Source organism: Oncorhynchus masou, chromosome 5, assembly GCF_036934945.1.
Source record: "Oncorhynchus masou masou isolate Uvic2021 chromosome 5, UVic_Omas_1.1, whole genome shotgun sequence".
In the NCBI taxonomy this organism is placed as follows: domain Eukaryota; kingdom Metazoa; phylum Chordata; class Actinopteri; order Salmoniformes; family Salmonidae; genus Oncorhynchus; species Oncorhynchus masou.
This window is the reverse complement of record NC_088216.1, coordinates 17,947,514-17,968,519: the sequence shown is the minus strand read 5'-3', so window position 1 is coordinate 17,968,519 and position 21,006 is coordinate 17,947,514. Positions and strand designations below refer to the sequence as shown.

At 40.3% G+C, this 21,006-nt stretch overlaps 1 protein-coding gene across 1 annotated transcript in view; it reads right to left on the bottom strand.

Annotated features, from left to right (window-relative positions):
- rbm20 (RNA binding motif protein 20) overlaps positions 1-21,006 on the bottom strand; it is a 69,026-nt gene that overhangs the window by 15,713 nt on the left and 32,307 nt on the right. Inside the window, 5 exon segments of the mRNA XM_064954509.1 lie at positions 5,921-6,012; positions 6,908-7,020; positions 8,183-8,244; positions 10,244-11,170; positions 11,430-11,667. Coding sequence (XP_064810581.1) covers positions 5,921-6,012; positions 6,908-7,020; positions 8,183-8,244; positions 10,244-11,170; positions 11,430-11,667 — 1,432 coding nt within the window.

The following is a 21,006-nucleotide window of genomic DNA, read 5'->3' as shown; positions in this document are numbered from 1 at the left end:
TTGCAAATTTCCACTTCCACTCTCAGCAGTCTCAGCAGTAGTTCCGCCCCATAGACAAAACACAAAACCCACAGCCCTTTACACCCATACCTATATGGGTTGAAAGTGGCAGATTTGGACACTAATAGGCTCTTACATTGGAGAGCAGTGGCTGTACAGTAACATGCTATACATGACGTCAGAGCTCAGGCTTTGCGCTTCACAGCTATGAATGGGTTTTGACTGACAACCATTCTGAACATGAGCACCGCGAGCGACAAGAAGTTGCCTCAAGGACTCTATGTATTTAGAAAGATGAGACGATGAGGATTATTATAAATACTGCTTCGATGTCATACAAGCCAAACACCTGTCAGTCCAGATGTACAATTCACATGTCCATATCATGTTTGATGTCCAGTTACAAGATGACATGGTGTTATACTCTGGGTTGTCCTGAACAGAATGAGTCTATGTTTGTTGTATTGTGAAGACAATGTGAGGACCATGCATCTGAATGCTCGGATGACTCTATTCCATGCGCACCAAATGTACGATCTGCTTCTCTGAATTGCCTTGTGAAAGCCTTACACTGTAAGATCCTATTTTATAACTTGGTTAGTCATGTTTGCAATAGACCAAGCTTTTAAATGATGCTTACCAGACCCTGACTGCGATTTAATGGACCACTTTATACTCTCAACCAAACCTTTAATTTTGAACGATACACTTTACATTCTCAACGTTTAATTTTGATATATACACTTTACAATCTCAATGTTTAATTTTGAACTATACACTTTACATTCTCAATGTTTAATTTTGAACTATACACTTTACACTCTCAACGTTTAATTTTGAACTATACACTTTACACTCTCAACGTTTAATTTTGAACTATACACTTTACACTCTCAATTTTGAACTTTAATTTTTAATTTTGAACTATACACTTTACACTCTCAACGTTTAATTTTGAACTATACACTTTACACTCTCAACGTTTAATTTTGAACTATACACTTTACACTCTCAACGTTTAATTTTGAACTATACACTTTACACTCTCAACGTTTAATTTTGAACTATACACTTTACACTCTCAACGTTTAGTTTTGAACTATACACTTTACACGCTCAACGTTTAATTTTGAACTGGGTAAAGTGAGTGTAAAGTGTATACTTTACACTCTCAATCAAACGTTATGACGAGCAGCGTGCTGTTCCCCTCGAGAGACATTCCTGTTAGTTTATCCAACGTTGGATGAACGTTAGATCCTTGTTGTTGTACGACCAGGGTGCTGACCACAACGTTCAGTTTCTCCCGGCGTTCCTAAAACAGAGGGCCCGGCCACGCCTTGGATCGCCGTGGAGTCCCCTTGGTTTAAAACCCAACCTCTCTGCACCGCCAAGCCCTCCTGTGGATCTGTGTGTGTGCTTGAGGTCTCGATTCTGTTTCAGTTATTTCATTTGGCCTTTAAATTAAAGACACTTTTGCATATTGTGCAACGGCATTCTTCGTTTGTTGAATGAGAGTCGGACCGAAATGCAGCGTGTTGGTTACTCATGTTTTTTAATGAAGAAAAAACGGAACTATACATGAAATAACTAATAAATACAAAACAACAAAACGGAACGTGAAACCTAATTACAGCCTATCTGGTGAAACTACACAGAGACAGGAACAATCACCCACGAAATACACAGTGAAACCCAGGCTACCTAAATATGGTTCCCCATCAGAGACAACAAGAATCACCTGACTCTTATTGAGAACCGCCTCAGGCAGCCAAACCTAAACTAAACACACCCCTAATCAACCACAATCCCAATGCCTACAAAAACCCCAATACGACAACACAATAACATAAACCCATGTCACACCCTGGCCTGACCAACTAATGAACTAAAACACAAAATACTAAGACCAAGGCGTGACATATTGTTTTCATGTATAATGCATTGTAGTTAAGCACTATATTTAATTGGACTCTGCATATCAATACTACTACTAAAGATAAATGAAAATATCAGCAGTGCTTGTATCAGGTACTTTGAGTTTGAGAAAAATAAATTGCAAAGACCTAGGCTATGAATGCAAATCATTATGTTAGAATAATTTGGAACTTGATATTCAAGTGTGCTACTACAAAATCACAAAAAAGTCTCAAACCGTACCATAGACTAGTTGACAGTTTAGCTGATAGAGTGTCTGTTGACTATTAAATCTGTTTTAACAGACCACCAAAGTCATTTTGCTATAGGCTGCCCTGCAAGGCTTGTCTTTCGCTGGGAACAACACCACCTCCATCTGTTGGGTTGTTGGGAGGGACGGGTGTAGTGTTTACAGGTCCAACATTAGCACACCACGGACATGATAAAAGGCCTCGTACATCAAAGGGTGTCAAACAGATACATAGGTTTCTGTGGAAGCCTTTCTAGCCTGGTCCCACATCTGTTTGTGCTTGCCAACTTGGTAAGACCGAACAGACAGGTCGGGAACCAGGCTAGTTTTTTGTAGGAGTTCCACAATTCACATCAAATGTTTTTAAATCTCCAATTAAAGGTGTTGCCTAACAACAGCTGACAATGTTAAAAGGTGTTGCTAACAACAGTTGACAATGATACAAGGTGTTGCCTAACAACAGTTGACAATGATAAAAGGTGTTGCCTAACAACAGTTGACAATGATAAAAGGTGTTGCCTAACAACCGTTGACAAATGATAAAAGGTGTTGCCTGACAACAGTTGACAATGATAAAAGGTGTTGCCTAACAACAGTTGACAATGATAAAAGGTGTTGCCTAACAACAGTTGACAATGATAAAAGGTGTTGCCTAACAACAGTTGACAATGATAAAAGGTGTTGCCTAACAACAGTTGACAATGATAAAAGGTGTTGCCTAACAACAGTTGACAATGATAAAAGGTGTTGCCTAACAACAATTGACAATGATAAAAGGTGTTGCCTAACAACAGTTGACAATGAAGACATATGTTTGTTGGTGCAATGCAATAGGCATCAGTGTGTTGTTCCAAGGAAGAAATGTGAACATGTTCATAGTGGAAAGGGACGGAGGCCTATTCCAAGTCAAAATAGGGATAAAGCAGACACAGACACAGCAACATAAAAAACATGATGGGACTTGAGCTCCATATTTTCTCGCTATAGATGACTATCACTCAGTCAAATCCTCCATTCAACGACTTAAAAATACTTCACCTCGGACAAGAAATAGCTCAAAAAGTTTCCTCAATTAATTCCACAGATAAAATGGCCACCTATAAATGCCACGCTGAAATAGCCCGACAAGCCGTCATGGCGATACTCTACACCTCAAGTAAACCCAAGTAAGACCTCACATCAAAAAGTATGCTGCCAGACACACACACACACAGATGCGCACAGACACACACACACACGGATGCAGGCACCCACGTCACCCCTCTCCTCACCACCTCTCCTGATGGAGAGGGTGTCTTGGCCACGTGGCACCTCCAAGCCAACCTGTCATGTGGTGTAACGGGGTGTAACAACTGTTTCTTACATATACCACATGGCACAAATAATATAATATAACAGAATAAAATAGAATGGATCATTGGTGAAAAAGGATGAATCTATCATTTAAAAAAAGCTATACTGAAAATGTCACGACTTCCACTGAAGTCGGTTCCTCTCCTTGTTCGGCGGTCGACGTCACCGGTCTTCTAGCCATCGCCCATCCACCTTTCATTTTCCATTTGTTTTGTCTTGTTTTCCCACACACCTCGTTTACATTTCCCCCATTACTTGTCGTGTATTTAACCCTCTGTCCCCCCCATGTCTGTGTGGGGTATTGTTTATTGTCAAGGTTGGCACGCTTCCGGCTGGTTTGCACCGGGTTTTGTTTTATGCCCGTGCTTTGTGGCAGCTGGTACTTTGTACTTGGGTTTTTGTACTTTGTGCTGCCCCACTTGTTTGTTGGGCATTTGTTTTGTGATGCGGTTGCGTTCTGTGCAAATGGTTGCCTAAGTAAAGTGCTTTGTCCACTCATCTCTGCTCTCCTGCACCTGACTTCCATGCACCAGCTGCACTCACCCCTTGACAGAAAATGAAATAACACACGTAAAAAGATCTATTCATACTCCAAGTAAATTAATACCAACAGTTCAACAGTTACATGTATAAACCGTTATTATCTGGCCAAAGTCTACGGGGGTTTTGTAGCTGTGTAACTACATCTTCGCATACGGTTGCGATTTAATCAGTTCGACCCCTTTCATCACTAAAGAGAAAGCTGAAATCTGTGTTTACAAGCCAGGCATTTAATTACATAGTTTGTAGTCGGATATATCAGTTAGAAATCAAATCAACTCACAACATCAACAAATAGTATAAAAAGCAACAAAAATGAACCGTGATTATGAAAATCTATCTTGCCACAGCCAATGTCTTTTTTTGCCGCTTTGCACTGTAGAGTCCTCGCATATGGTTGTGATAAAGTCCATTAGACCCATTTTATCACTAAAGAGAAAGCTTAAATCTGTTCATTTCACACACGCGTTTTCAAGCCAGGCATTTAATTACATAGTTTGCCGGAGATATCAGTTTAAACGGAGTTAAGTTGTCTAGCAAAGACAAAAGCTTCTCTCTGGATCCACAGCTGTCAACAAGGCCTTTCGCTGGTCCGTTATTATCCACTGACACAACACACAACCCCATCCGCCACCACAGCTTAGAAATCCTAATAGCTGAAACACAGTTGAAGTGCGTACGCTCAAAACCAGAGAGATGTGGAGGGAAGCCAGTGGTCAAACTAAAACAAGAGTGCACATCTCAGTCAAAATGGCTCTTTAGTTCTTGAAATAAAAAAATATACTGTATTTAAAAAATAAATCAAATAAGTAGAACTGACTGGAGAAACTGACATACAACATGAAAAATACATCTTGGCACAAATACATAGCCTACTATGTGCCCCCATGTTGGGCCCCCGTGTTGAGCCCTTCCTCTGCCATGCTCTCTCTAGGCACAGAGGCAGGCCGGGATAGACACGTTCAATTATATTAATAACTGTAAGAGCAGAGACTGTGCGCCAAAGATGGTGGTTAAATTAAAATACTTCACTCAGGCCAGTCACCATTGAAAAAAATTGTCGGTTCCTGTCTACTTAAGCTGTGATAGCATGGGTCTGGTCTACTTAGTTCATTGACTTCCATTAAAACAAAACAAAACGAGGGAGTGGGATGTCTCTCTTCCTCTTTCATCTCTGCTGTGCGCAAAGTAGAAAATCCCTGCACATGCGAAGAAGCTTCAGACCTTTAGCTGTCGGGAAGAGGGTTCCAGAAAACATGGATCTGCAGCCACTCCGTAACTTTAATTAATAAGCCATACTAAATGCTTTTTAGTATTTTATAAATGATTGTAATGCATATAATGCTTAGAATTTGCAATGCTTATACATGTTTATAAATGCACTATTACTACTCATTTATTGATAGTGTATTTACTACGTATAAATAGTTGATGCATGTTGACTTGTTAAATTAAAGTAATATTTTATATTATAAAGTCATTATAAAGTGTTACCATAAAATCAATCTGTCATTCAGCCCAAATGTACTATATGTATTTCACAAAAGCATGTATTCACTAATCTTGATATACAAAATCCAAAACATTGACCTTTAAATGGTTTAATCATGCTTATTAAGGAAAGCGTTACCCAAACTACAGTCCTTATATCTCATTCAGTAGGGCATTTACAGTTTTTGTTTCACAGCAGCATTCTAACGGATCTTGATAAGAGAAAGCCAAACGTTTATCTGACCTTTTACAAGTTTATGTAACCCAAACTGTACAATCTGTCATATTTAGCCTTCACGAATTTACATCCACACACAGCAGGAGCACATATCCCCTAATCTTGATAAGCGAAAGCCAAAACATTTGTCTGACCTTTGACCCAGGTGGGAGTTGGGTAAATCCAGCCCCTGACATGGGATAGGTTCTCATTACTCCAGCTGGTAGGTTAGCTCCGGATGAAACATCTGGATAAATGTGGAGGAAACAGGAACGACAGGACCATGAAACACATGGGATCGAGGGAAGTTTATGTTGTGTTAATTCTTGACTGTGAAGAAACCAGAAAATCACAATGACCTATGTTAAAATGTTGTCATGCTATCCTAGTTTTGCTTGTTATGTTTGTATCATGGCTGTTCTTGAAATTAAAGGACCAGCCTACTTCACAAGCTCACCTTAAAAAATAATAATATTGGCTCCGATAAGAAAATACCACATTTCTATTATTTTATTATTATTATTATTTTATTTAATCTTTATTTAACTAGGCAAGCCAGTTAAGAACAAATTCTTATTTACAATGACGGCCTACCCCAGCCAAACCCGGACGACGCTGGGCCAATTGTGCGCCGTCCTATGGGACTCCCAATCACGGCCGGATGTGATACAGCCTGGAATCGAACCAGGGACTTAAGGGACGCCTCTTGCACTGAGATGCAGTGCCTTAGACCGCTGCGACACTCGGGAGCCCAAAAATAAGTTGTACTCTCAAAATACTGTAATCTTTACTGAAAAAAACTATAAACCCCAGACAAATAGTGTAAAATACAAGATGCACAATTAGTAATAGTAATTTACATCGATATTACAAGTTTTATTTGTGTTTTATAAGTACCATATTGAGATGATATGAACACATGCACGATCCAGTTAGCCCGATCTGCTCCCTACTCCCGAGATCGAAAAATCCAAAATGAGACCCATGCCATGCACCCTGCAGTCTAAAAATAGCAGCAGTTCCACCCCCATCTACCGCATATCTACCACATATCACATATTTCCCCTCTTACAAACACCACAACATTGACCTTCAACCTCCAACCCGAAGTCTTTGAGACACAGACACACACTCCAACCTACCTTGATTGGCGGTGGAAGAGTAAGCCATGGAGTTATTCACTCCGACGTTGTTTAGGCATCCTTCAGACGACCCGGCGGGACCGTAGTAGGCGGCTCCGGCTGTGATTGTAGCACTGCGGACAGAACCGGACGCCACGAGAGGCTTGTTTTAGTTTCCTGACTAACTGATTGAGTGATCTGTCTACCTGCACTGCTCTGTCCTCCCTGGCTAGTCTATCTGGCTGACTAATGGAAAAGTGAACGTATGAAAGAAAATGAAATAAAGAATGTTGCACACTCTATATACAGTATATCCCCATGATTTAATGGGTATTAATTACACCAATGTTTTGGGCATTATGCCCCTGCTGCAGGGACACTACCGGAGACTAGTTTTAGATTTCTGACAGACTGACTACCCTCCCCTCGACTGTCCATGCCTGGCTGTTGCTAAATCTTGTGACTGGAGACCTCAAGTCTCATATTCAAAAGCCATTAAGGCTGTATATGGAACACAAGTGTAAAGATCTAATGCTCGACTGTCCGGGGATATTTACTTTGGGAATAACGGAGGAGATCAGAATAAGGTGAAGACATGACTTAATGGTCACAAGAGTATGACAATTAAACTTACAACATAAGGACAGAAACTAATACATTAAGTAACTTATAAAGCATGTATAAACAGGTATAATGGCTTAATCATTAAAGTTATTACAATTTTGTAGGCTATATCTGACTGAAAAGTACCCTAAGAACAAACTTTCAGTGATGCACATGCAACTCAACTGCTACGCAACACAAAAATGTACTACATTTAGGAAACGTTTTTTTTAATACTTTGCAATAAGGTACCCTTTCTAAACCGTTTCTAATTATGTTATTCATGATTTATAATGCATTTACAAATGATTAAATAACCATTAATGTAGTTATAAACCCTTTAAACTCTATATGAATGGTACCCTATTGTAAAGGGTTTTTTCCTTATATCTGACTGAAAATACTTCTCAAACCCACAGTGGAGCACACATTACACAAAATGTCAAAACAAGATCAAAACAGAACACATTTAAGAACTAGTTTTAGCCTATACTGTATCTATCTGAAAGGCAGCCTCAATACTGTCCTTCACAACCCACAGTATGAGTGGAGCACGTCACACATGAGTCATTTGTTGTCAGTCACTCCCTATTCCTAGACAGGAAGCAGAAAGCCGTTTCTAGATCACACAGAAGCATATCAACGTGCTGTCTAATCTATTTGACCTCCCTATAACTCATCCCTATAACTCACCCTTCAGAGTACAGCAAGCGGTTCTGCAGGTGTAGTTTACCTTTCACGTGCTGGTCCCAGTCCTGAAAACACACATCCAACCAAACCCAGTCAGATAGATAGACGCTGACTCGCTGAACGCTATACCCTACCTCAGTGCACCCCCTTTGAGGACAGCAACATTCCTCCCCCTGTGTGTCTGGCCCTGATCATGGGTGGCTGGACTATAATTAAAGGGGCAACGACTTAGAGCGGAGAGCAACTGCTTCTGGAGCAGCTACAGTTTGCCTGGTCTCAGATCTGTTTGTGCTGTAGAGCCAACTTGTCATGCCAATGGGATATATGAGTCCCAAAGGAGTTGGCTAGACCACACAAACAGATCTGGGACCAGGCTAACTGTAGTTGGCTCTGTTGGGTAATGATGTTATAACCCGCACACCACAGTAAAACTAAACTGTTCCTCACACCCTGTTCAAGGAACAGGCCATTTACAGTTCAGTTCACACACACTAATGAACTAGTAGTTGTTGAGCAAAGGATCTATTACAGAGCTTAACATTAGAAAGAGCAAGATGCTAAAGGGATTGAGTTCAATATTTACACCATAGAATCTACATGAACCTTCTTATGATGGGATAAATGTCAGCCATTTTGGTCAGGAAGCAAACCATGGTTTGCCAGTGTTGTGATAAGATATTGTGTAAAATAATGATTTGAAGAATTTATCTGCACTGTGTTTGTCAGCTAGCTAGCCAGACAGTTTTAGAGGAATGATTCCAATAATTATTCAAATAAACTGCCAATATGCCAACATTCCATTGAAACAATGCAGTCAACCCACAGCCATACACTGGCTGACATCAGTTGATGACAGGACTTAGACAAGTTGTAAATGCAACAAGTACTGATTGTATCATATAATAGCACTCACATCATTCAAAGAAAACTAAAATAGAGACATTAATGGTCTGTTTACATATATTTTTGTCATGCCCTGATCTGTTTCACCTGTCCTCATGCCTGTCTCCACCCCCTCCAGGTGTCGCCCCACTTCCAAATTATGTCCTGTGTATTTATACCTGTGTTCTCTGTCTGTTTGTTGCCAGTTCGTCTTGTTCGTTCAAGCTAACCAGCGTTTTCCTGTCAGCTCCTATCATTTCCCAGCCTCTCTTTCCTCGTCCTCCTGGTTTTTGATCTCTGCTTGTCCTGACCCTGTACCCGCCCACCTCTCTGACTGACCTGTGTCTGCCTCTCCTGACTGTCCCAGATCCCTGTTGCTCTGGATTACTGAACTCTGCCTGTCCTGACCCTACTGTTGCTCCACCTCTGGATTACTGAACTCTGCCTGTCCCTGACCCTGAGTCTGCCTGCCATCCTGTACCTTGGCCTTACCCTGGATCTTCCAACCCTGCCTGCCTTGACCTGTCTTTGTCTGCCATTGTTGCGACAATAAACATTGTTACCTCGACAGCCTGCGCCTGGGTCTTACCTTGATTCCTGATCATTTTAGAGGCTATTTATACAGAAAATTGGTATAAAACCTGTATAAACTGTATATATAATTATATGACAATATTTTAAGTTGACAATAATTCCATTACACAATTTCCGATATATCACACGCCTTACTTTTATTTCCTGCATAATTAAGTCAGGATTATGCCTCTGCTGCCATTCATTCCAATCAGACTGGTCTGGATTTCTCCCTGACCAATATGGCTGCCATTCATTCCAATCAGACTGGTCTGGATTTCTCCCTGACCAATATGGCTGACATTTTCACTCCATTCTGGAACTTTGAGGCTTTATGTCATAGCCCCTCCAGTAATTTAATAGGATCTCTATGGTTCACACACTACAGTACATGAAAATTGAAACGGATTGATGATATATGTTCACTAGAATAAAACCATATTTTCCCACATCGTCTATGCCTGCATCTCAGTTTCAAAGAGCAATACATTCTAATAGGAGTGTCACCAAGCTTGTTCAAGACTTTACAGGAAGTACATGTTTCTCCACAGGAAGTGACATACTGTCCAAGGGAAATGATATAATCCCCGTCCAGTGAGCTCCACCCACCTTGAGGTTGTAGACCTTCTTCTCACAGATGGTGCACTGGTGGGGCAGGTGGGATGGCGTCACGGTGTGGAAGTCATTCAGCTGGTGAGGTTGGAGTTGTACGGAACCACCTGTAGACAGGGTCTCCTCTCCCCCCTGCAGGGGCTGCTTGTGGTATCCCACAAACCCCTTGGTGCCACACATGCCTGCTCCGAACGAGGAAGTAACTCCCCCACCGCCGGAATTTAACTTGGGTTCAGAGGTTGGCTCCTCTGGATTGTACAGATCCTCTCTGGCACGGACTGGCTGCCCAGTCCCCATCCATACTGTGGCAGTATTGGAAACCATGTCCAACCCTTTTCCCGCGTGGCTCATGTTACCTGGGCTTTTCCACTGCTGCTCATTAAAAGCATTCTTGTTCTGATAGTTTTGATTCCCAACACCGAACCCAGCCTGTTGTTGTTGACTCTGACCATAGAAGTCAATCTGAAAGCCTTGGTTTGTACTCTTTGCCTGAGTCATGATTGGCACGTACTGTCCTTGTCCCTCTCCAGTTTCACTCAACGCCACCGACGTCCCCCCTGTGAAGCCATACTGGAGACGCCTATCCATATCTGAAGGGTATGTTGAGCCAGCTTTCTTGCCGTAGTCTGATCCACCATGCTGGTTGGCCTGTTGCTGCTGCTGTTGGTTCCCAGAAACACCCCCACCTCCGTAATGGTTCAGCCTCAGATTACCATGATTCTGGTTGAATCCGGCCCCTACCAAAGTCCCCAGGGCAGAGTTGGGGGGTGGCGGCGGTGGCGGCGGTGGCGGCGGTGGTGGAGGCAGTTGGAAGGCTAGGGCACTGGAGTGGAAACCACCACCAACTGCTTGGGGATTACTGACCATGGCCGAGGCGCGGAGCTGGTTGAAGAGGGGCTGGGACATGGCCACATTGGCAAGGACCTGATTGAGGGAGAAGATAGATTCAAAAACATTAGTCTCGAAAACAGACAAAAAGTGTGAACACTTGAAACACTTAAAAAGTGTGTGAAAATAAGAGTTTGCATTTCAGAATAAAATTCCCAGATATGTAAATATAAGAAAACCAACCAACCCTGTTACAGACCTGATTGAGGAAATAAAAGTAAAATTGAGAAAATAAAAGCTTGCATTCCAAAGTACCAAAAAAAATACAGGCAAACCAATAAATTCTGTAACAGACCTGATTAAGGATGCTGGCTGCGTTTGCAGAGTTAGCGTTGCCCCCCACAGCACTCTGGGCCAGTTTAAGGCGGTGGAAGGTGAGCTGGGCCTGGAGATGGGCTAGCTGGATACTGGCGGGTGTCAAGAGGAGCTGTGTGTTCTGGTGGTTCTGGTGGGTCCCACCCCCACCACTCAGCTGGCCCTGGACACCACCCACTGGCTGGGGCTTGTTATCATTGCCGTCGGACACGCTGGTGCTAGAAACAAACAGGGAATAGATGGATGAGAAAATGTAAACAACCGGAGCTATAAAACACAGCTTTTAATCAGAGATTTGGGTCCCACTGTTTAAAACGAATAAATAAATACATTATGTAGCCTTAACATTTAGCTTCTATGGAGGAACTACAATTCGTATCAGGGTCATAGACCATTGCATTATAGAGGAACCGGCAGCAGAGCAGTAACAGCTTGTTTCGCACCAAGCATGGTTAAACGAGACAACAAAGTTTTGCAAACCAGCTGTAGACATGAACACTTATCCACATACCCACATACCCACCACACAACCCCAGACCCTTCCCGGATGCAAAAGCTTTTGACTGGGCCCTGTCCTTTCGTGTTCTGATGAATGTGCTCACATGCTGGCTAAATTTAGTATCTTGCACTATCAATCAAATCATATATAGAACCCCATGACTTGACACAGCCCAACCCGACCAACCATCAGCTCCGATCCAACACTCTAGAACTAGAAGGCGAGAGACCAATTGGATTAGGGGTGGGCAAGGTCCCAAGAGAAAGTTGTTTTAGACATTGATGGACACAGCAGCCATGTTGTTTTCTCGCACACATGAAGGTCTATAGCGCCACATAAGGGGCATTTTGTTTGTGAAACGTAACAACACAGCTTCTTCACAGGGTTAAGCGTCTGCTGGGTTCAAATTGTCAAATATGGACAAGAGACTAATGTAGATATTTAGATCGTTGTGGTTTCGTTCGGAACATTGAGAAGCAACTGAATCTTTGTGAGGATTAGCACCTCTTGGTTTGTGGTGCTACTGGCTTGTAGAGTTGTCATATGGTCTTACGAAGAGGTACGTTTCCACATCATAAAGACATCACGTCAGTGCTGGCGCTAATTTAGACATGTATATTATAGACCACGGGTGGATTTTGTTATTGAGATTTCACCATTTTTACAACCGATTACATTTGAACAATATGCCATCATTATTCCATAGATTATTCAAATAATATTTATTCCATAGTATTAGGCTACTCTTTATTTCACAAAATAGTCTAACATTATACACAGTTATACTGCACCTGCAACTTACATTTAGAGACATCTTGATATTAGCATACTGTATTACACACTTCTGATAGTACACATGTCCCCCTGTGACTTAATTCAAACTTGGACAATTAACCGCTTTGACTTAACGGTCACAAGATGACCTCATATTGACATCCTCATACAGTATTACTGTGTATATCATATCACTATGACTTTGGTCTTACATGGTACATGCTACTGTATAACATCATCATACTTTGTTTGCACCGTGGCACCAGAGCATCGTGTTAAATTACAGACTAGCTTGTACTGAGGCTAAGACTTTAGGACCCCACAGCAGCTGCCCTTTTAATTGCCTGTCTGTCTTTTCATCCTGGCAACACCACCACACGCTAACTCTGTAGTAGTATACGTAGCCATCTTTAAAAGTCCTGCTTTACAGCCTGCACGCTGTTAAACCACACAAACAACAACTGCCCCGGTTGCCCTCGTTGTCCTTCTGTTAGCTGAGATTGAAGTGCCAGTAATGTCACAATGATACCCTCTGTCTCAGTCAGAACAGACCAGACTATAGGCCGAGCTGCCCAGATCAGATGTAGCTGTTTATGTCATGTCACCCAGTAAACGGATAAAGACTGTGATTGTCACGGTATAGGTGGATAATCAGGGTGACTTGTGCTAGAGCACAGGACAATATGAGAGGTGATTTATAAATACAGGTTTATAAAGGAAGCAAGGAAGCAAAAAGATTGACTAACTTAAAATACTTTGCAGCATATTGTTGTCTTTCCACAAGATGCTTTGAGCACCAATACCAATATGTACTTTATTTAAAAGCTACATAAGTCAGTGTTGAACTAGATCTCTTGGACACTTGACAGGGCAGTCAGTCCCCTGTGCTGCATGTTGTACACACTCTTATCAGTACAAGCACGCTGATGGATCATATAAACACTGCCGCAGCCGATGACTCGCTGCTAAAAATACTAGTCTCTCATCTGTTCTGACACACAGCCCTTAATAGACAAATATGGCCTTGGCTCTTATTGAGGCAGCTGGCTCTGAGTAGAGCAGACCTGGGTCCAAATTGTATTTGGTTCTTTCAAATAGTTTAGCTGCTCTTGATTGAGCTGGCGTAATGGAACCAATGCAATAGTCCCAAAAGTTCAAACCCTGCCCACCTGGCATTCAGGGCCAAGCTCAATCCAACGGAGAAAGTATTTTAAACACCGAAAGTACTATTTGAACCGAGGTCTGGCTCGCTGATTGCTGCTGGCCAGGCCACTTCAGACTTGTCCAGATCGTGTAATATGAAACAGATTTAGTAGTAGAGGTATAGATCCATGGATGCATCTCGAATTGCACTTTATTTTCTATATACTACTACTTTTTACAATTGGCCCTCTTAAAAGTAGCTTTCTACAGTTATTTTATTTTATTTAACCTTTATTTAACTAGGCAAGTCAGTTTAGAACAAATTCTTATTTACAATGACGGCCTACCCATAAGGAATTAAGACCATTTAAGACTCAGGTTTCAAGTCGTCCCGGACAGTAATTTATTAATTCAAATCAGGTGGTGGGATATTGGAGCGTAATATGATAAGCCATCATTAGATGCCCCCTGAAGAATGTGTGTGTGTGTCTGCCTGTCATACAATCATTAATAAATTCAAACCAGGTGTTAGGGTTATTGGAGCGTGATCTGATAATAGATCATTAGATGCTCTAAAGGATTGGGGGCCTTTACACCAATCAGAGATGGATACAGTGTATATTACACTGACTGATGACAATATGACTGTCACACTGAATTTCTCTGGAGCGATCCTCAGCTGAAGATGACTCTACATATGTTAATTGCTCTTCTACCTGTGTATTAACTAAAGAAACAACGTTGTATTAAATAGTACCTAAGTAATTGCATTATAATTGCGTTAAACATGTTTTTTATTACAGAGGAATAAACTGTTGCTTTTAAAAAACACTGAGTACCCTGTTGTTTTGCTAAAGACCTTGTAACTGACTAGACTATTAGGCCCAAATGCTTGTCTGAGGTCCTATTGTGTGTCTGCTGTCTGCTGGGAATCTCTTACCATGTCATAAATGCTGGGCCCAGTCTCCTATACGCCAGAAAAAGACTCTCGCACACACAGGGTGACGTCATTGCTGCCTTAGCTTATGTCGCCACGGTTCAACAAGCTCAACCTTGAGTGCATAGTTGAAGGTGTTCGGTTTTAGAAACACAATAGCGATGTAGGGGGTGAGCTATTATAGAATTAAGATCTCATAAATCACTATATCAGAGACAACATTGTGAATAAATATAATACAGAAATACATCCCAAATACAAATTATTAGTCAGCCTTAACAATATTAGCAATATTCAATCCTATACATAATTCAATCAAATCAGACTAGTTTTAACTGTGGCATTTGTCATGTTCTCGTGTGAAACTATTTCATGCTCCTGTTTTTAACGGTGTAACAATGTGGACGGGACGGTGTTGTGCTGTGGGTATAGTCGCATGCTTCATCATTAATTAGTAGTAGTTATTATAAGCAGGGAAGGGCGGACAGCTCCCTGGCATTGTTATGCTGCATACAGGTGTTGGATCTTAATTTCACCAGTATTGTCAAAGCAAAATAATCCTGCAGCAAAAGAATTTGAACATTTAGTCCATAATGTTGCTTGATCGTTGTTTAGCTGGCCAAAATTATGCTACATGAAAACTGCAATACTGTTAGTGTAACCAACCATGTGTTAGTGCGGGTTTTCAGTGAATTCATGAAGCTCATCTGCATTTCCCGAGGTGCATGAAAATTCTCATCAACAAAAGAGTGATCAAATTAATATCCTACATCTGTACGTATATGGTAACGTGATAATATGTTAAACGTTGGAAATGTAGTTCATATAAGCAGTCATTTAAAGAAACAGCATACTAATAATGTTAATGATGTCATATGGCCATAAAGTGTATGCGTTCAAAAACATAAATATAGTCACTATTTTGTTATTTATTTGAATTGGGTTGTTTCTCTCAACATGCTGAGAGACCATATTGCAGTCTAACTTTTACTAACAGAAAACAATTAAGCTAATAATAATTTATTAGCTAATTTTCCGTTTACAATTTTATTCATAGAAAATGTGCAGTAATTTAAATAAATGAACATGAGACATATTTGTATTTGTGCTGCTGCTAGAACACACATATTATACATTCTATAAAGTTTAGATAAAATTATATTTTTTAATTATGTCTTTTATTTAAGTATATGTCCACATTTATTAACATATACTTAAGTTATATGTATTTAACTTATACTTACTGGATACACGGTGTGTTCCAAAACATTAGGAACACCTGCTTTTTCCATGTTCCCTGTGGAACGCTTTTGACACCTTGTAGAGTCCATGCCCGGACAAATTGAGGCTGGTCTGAGCGCAAAATGAGTGGGGTGCAACTCAATATTAGGAATGTGTTCTTAATGTTTTCTGCACAGTGTATGTTATAAGTATAATTATAATCGTGTATGTTTTGGACAAAAACATGCTAGGAACAAGGGCATTCAAATTGGTTGATTATTATTGTTTCCCACACATACTGTTGGGTTCTACTTCATTCAATAACTTACATTTACACAAGGAACAGTTTATGTATTATGAAACAACAATTATTTTAATGTATTAATTTATTATGAAACACAAATTATTTTAACGTATTTATTTATTATGAAACACTAATTATTTGTCCAAACAACGCTTCAAGCAAATGTGTTACTAGCAAAATTGCATATTGTTGTGTAGAAGATACTGTATATATTAATGCTACTCACAAATTCAAACAAATTCTTAATGAATCATTCTAAATGAACAAAAACAAACACAATCCAGCAAAGTAAGTCCCTCTATCTAGGCTCCCGACTTTCCTTCTCTCTCTCCCTTGTTCCCTCTTTCCTCTCATGCAACACAAGACACTATTTGGAGCAGCTGGTTCCCTCTCCTCTGTGTGTATAACCAATTTGTCATGATCAGACTTCTCACCAACATTCAAACACACAGTCCCCCTCTCCTCTGCAGCCTGATAGATGACTGTCCTAACCATTACCACCCTTTTCTGTTATGTGACTGTCTCAAAGCCCAATGAGTGTTGACTCCATAACAAATGAAGACAGAGTAGCTTCGCCGTGTCGCATGTCTCCATAATGGACTCTGTAACTTACACTACGTGCATATATGGTACATTGCTAGTAAATACAGTATATGTGTATGGCTGTATGTATGGCGTGTGTGCATGTATGGCGCATTACACGGACGTACTATACGTAGCCTGCATGTTGGGGATTGCTTTTCTAGGAACATAGTATGGATATAGCACATACATATTTTAAATGAATAGAAAGAGTATATATTAATTAGCTCAATATATTATTGACACTATATTTTAGTCTCACGCTGAAAGATTTTGTCTTTAAGACAAGTGTTCCTGCTGAAAATATTAACATGCACTTGAACTTGAATGAATATGTAAGAACTGAAATAGTATATTTAACAGACTTAGGGAGAAGGAGATATGATATGAATTAATCGTATGTCCAAACAAATAAAATAATGATCTTATATTATTAGTGCAATAAAAAATGCTAAGGATAAAGCTTCATGTTGATTCATTGAATAATTAAAAAGGACACCAATTACATAATTTGATAAACAAATCATAAATCATTTGAACACATTATTTGTGGACAAAAGTCAAACTAGAAAAATAAAGTCAAAACCTATCTGAAACAAACTCAAAATCACTCCCACTTTCCAACAAATCCCAAAACCCCCAGTGTCTACCAGTAAGTCATCAGACATAGTAAACCAAGTCCAATATTCGGATATAAGCCCATATTGTTTGGACATAAGCAGCGTTACTCAACCAGTCCCATTCAAGTAGAGATCCATTGTTCCTTCCACACAACACTTAGAACCTAGAAGACTTCTGAAGACATCAAAGAGAACCCTTCATCATAAAGTTCTACACACCAAACAGGCCAAGTCCCGCTAGCTTTATGAGAGGAAATATACTACTTAACTGGACCCTAAGGTGCCGAATGAGTGAAGCAGTTTAGGAGCACAGTTCCAAAGTGAACAGTGTGTGGAACAAGATGGCCCATGCTTTCCCCAACCAATTCAATCAAATGTATTTATAAAGCCCTTTTTACAACAGCAGATGTGTCAAAATGCTTATACAGAAACCCAGCCTAAAACCCCAAAGACCAAGCAATGCAGAGCAGATGTAGAACCACTGCCCAAACACAGCAAGCCTACAGAGAGACATCAATTAGATTTTTGGATTTGATGTTTTAAGATCCTCATTAGCTGACGCCAATGGCTCTATAGGTGGCTGGGCGCTACAACCCACCACTACACAACATAGAGAGCTATCAATCTGTACAACACAGCGAGCCTACAGAGAGCTATCAATCTGTACAACACAGCGAGCCTACAGAGAGCTATCAATCTGTACAACACAGCGAGCCTACAGAGAGCTATCAATCTGTACAACACAGCGAGCCTACAGAGAGCTATCAATCTGTACAACACAACGAGCCTACAGAGAACTATCAATCTGTACAACACAGCGGGCCTACAGAGAGCTATCAATCTGTACAACACAGCGGGCCTACAGAGAGCTATCAATCTGTACAACACAACGAGCCTACAGAGAACTATCAATCTGCACAACACAGCGAGCCTACAGAGAGCTATCAATCTGTACAACACAGCCTTGACCCTATACCCCTATACTCCTATACTCCTATACTCAACAGAACCATCTCCAGTCTCAGAAACACCCCCGGAGGAACAGAAAAGTCACACCAACCTGGAGCAGCAGTTGCACTGTAGGAGTCCTCTTTATGTTACACCCCACTAGCAGCTACTGTAGTTACGTTATGACCTACGTCTAGTGGCTGAGGAAGCATGAGACTTGCTTACTGCCCGTCTCTCTACTAGCACTGTGACTAACTGTACACCAACTCCACCACCCCAACCCTTTCCTATGTGGTTAAAGTTAACTACACCCCTGCCCTTGAGAGTGCACTGACTCTATAGTCCAACACACTGCCCTGTGAGGCCCTGTATGAGAGTGCACTGACTCTATAGTCCAACACACTGCCCTGTGAGTCCCTGTATGAGAGTGCACTGACACTATAGTCCAACACACTGCCCTGTGAGTCCCTGTATGAGAGTGCCCCTATGTAAGTCCAATGTTGTTAACGCTAAGTTGACCACTATACCACTACCCTCGGCTGTTCCCTGAGCTGGTCCCCCAGTCCACCTGGTTTTTTATTTACCACCAGATGTATTGGGAGAGATGGGGGCCATTTTGAGGGTCAACTCTACTAGGATTGGGGAGGCAGGGTAGCCTAGTGGTTAGAGCGTTGGACTAGCAACTGGAAGGTTGCAAGTTCAAACCCCCGAGCTGACAAGGTACAAATCTGTCATTCTGCCCCTGAACAGGCAGTTAACCCACTGTTCCTAGGCCGTCATTGAAAATAAGAATTTGTTCTTAACTGACTTGCCTAGTAAAATAACGGTAAAATAAAAAAGGATTCCACTATGACAAAAAAATACAGTATTTAAGAAAATATGTATAATTTATAGGTTTAAAATAAATTATATTTAAATGACTTGGCTGTTGCAAGGTAATATAATGTGAATGATAAGACATCTAAATACATAAAACAAAAACAAAAATGTCTTCTAAAACACAACAGATATTTTAGATAGAAGCTGGAATATCGGGTCGGTTAAAGATAGTATTTTTAAAGGTGCGTTACCTTTATAACATATCTGAAAATAATGATTAGGTGATATGTTCAACTCGGCTTTCTCATACTGCCCGTAACACGGCTTAAACGCGCGCGCACACACACACACACTGACAATTATATTGAGAATTATATTAATATTTTACCCTATTTTACCCTATTATTTTACCCATTTATAATAGGAAACATTTAGCAACAGGTTTAACAACACAAAGCCTATCCTAAATGGATATATCAACACACGCCAATGACCGTCATGAGAGATTTCTTTCCCATAACGTTTTCTTCGCACACATATTAAAAACAGCTGCAGGTATGCTCATAATTTGCTTGAATAAATAGTTTCTTTCTATTCTTCTACCTATTATTGTTATTATTATTTTTTACAAAGAACCCATTTCATTCACAAAATATTTCGAACGGCTTTATGAATTATTAGGTGTTAAAACTGTATGTTTACTGACAATGTAGTAATGATTTTGTAACAACTACATAGGCCTACTTCATATATCTATTATATCCACCCAAAAAAGAATATTCACAACATCGTATAGATTGTGTATTTGAATTTGACATCGAAGGAATACTATGGCATCTTCAAATGTGTTTAATGAAGATATTTTGTTTAATCAATTTTCCTAGGCTTATCAGAATCAGATAAATGTCCACAAGCAAATTAATGAAAGTAAATGAATAGGCCTACATTAACTTTAATTAAGTTGTAAAGTTTCATAGCATGTTTGGATAATGTTTAATATAGTATGTTGTGTAAAATGCATAGCCTATGCTATTATAACAAAGAAGAAGACTAAACATAATTAATAAGAAGCCTACGACACAGACTTAACAACGTTGGCAAATGCGGACAATATAGGCTATTTAAATCAATTAACTTTTCTCCAACCTTTTTCATCTATTTGAAGAAAAAATGTACAATTTGTTTTCTGCCTTTTAGTCACCAGATAGCCTCATTCTACCTCATGTTTGTCAACACTGTAATTTCAAAACTCAAAATAAAGATCTAAATCAAATTCGATCGATATTTGAAACACTACCCACTTCGGACGACTAGGTCTAATATCCTGTTAATATATCCTTATTATGTATTAATACAAATTATGATTGGGCCAAACCTCGAATCAATAAACTGTAGGCCTACTTTATTTACATGCGGATAGTTAATTTGGTGACATCTCGCCACTTTTGCGCATTGGTTTCCAGCTCTCATAGAGATAAGCATTTTACCTAAACTCCCAGGCATCCTATTCTCTGTGAGGTGCCAAAGCAACAGATTTACATCCCCTCCATCTGTTGCAGTTCAGCTCGCGGCGGCCCATCCGGGGGAGAGAGAGAACAAACTGCTTTTAGTGAGCCTATCTCCAACTTATTTTAAAAGTCCGGAACAGGACATGACTGGGCCAAAATGTTAGGCCCTAAATTCAGTGCACCGTGCAACACGGTTCTTTCC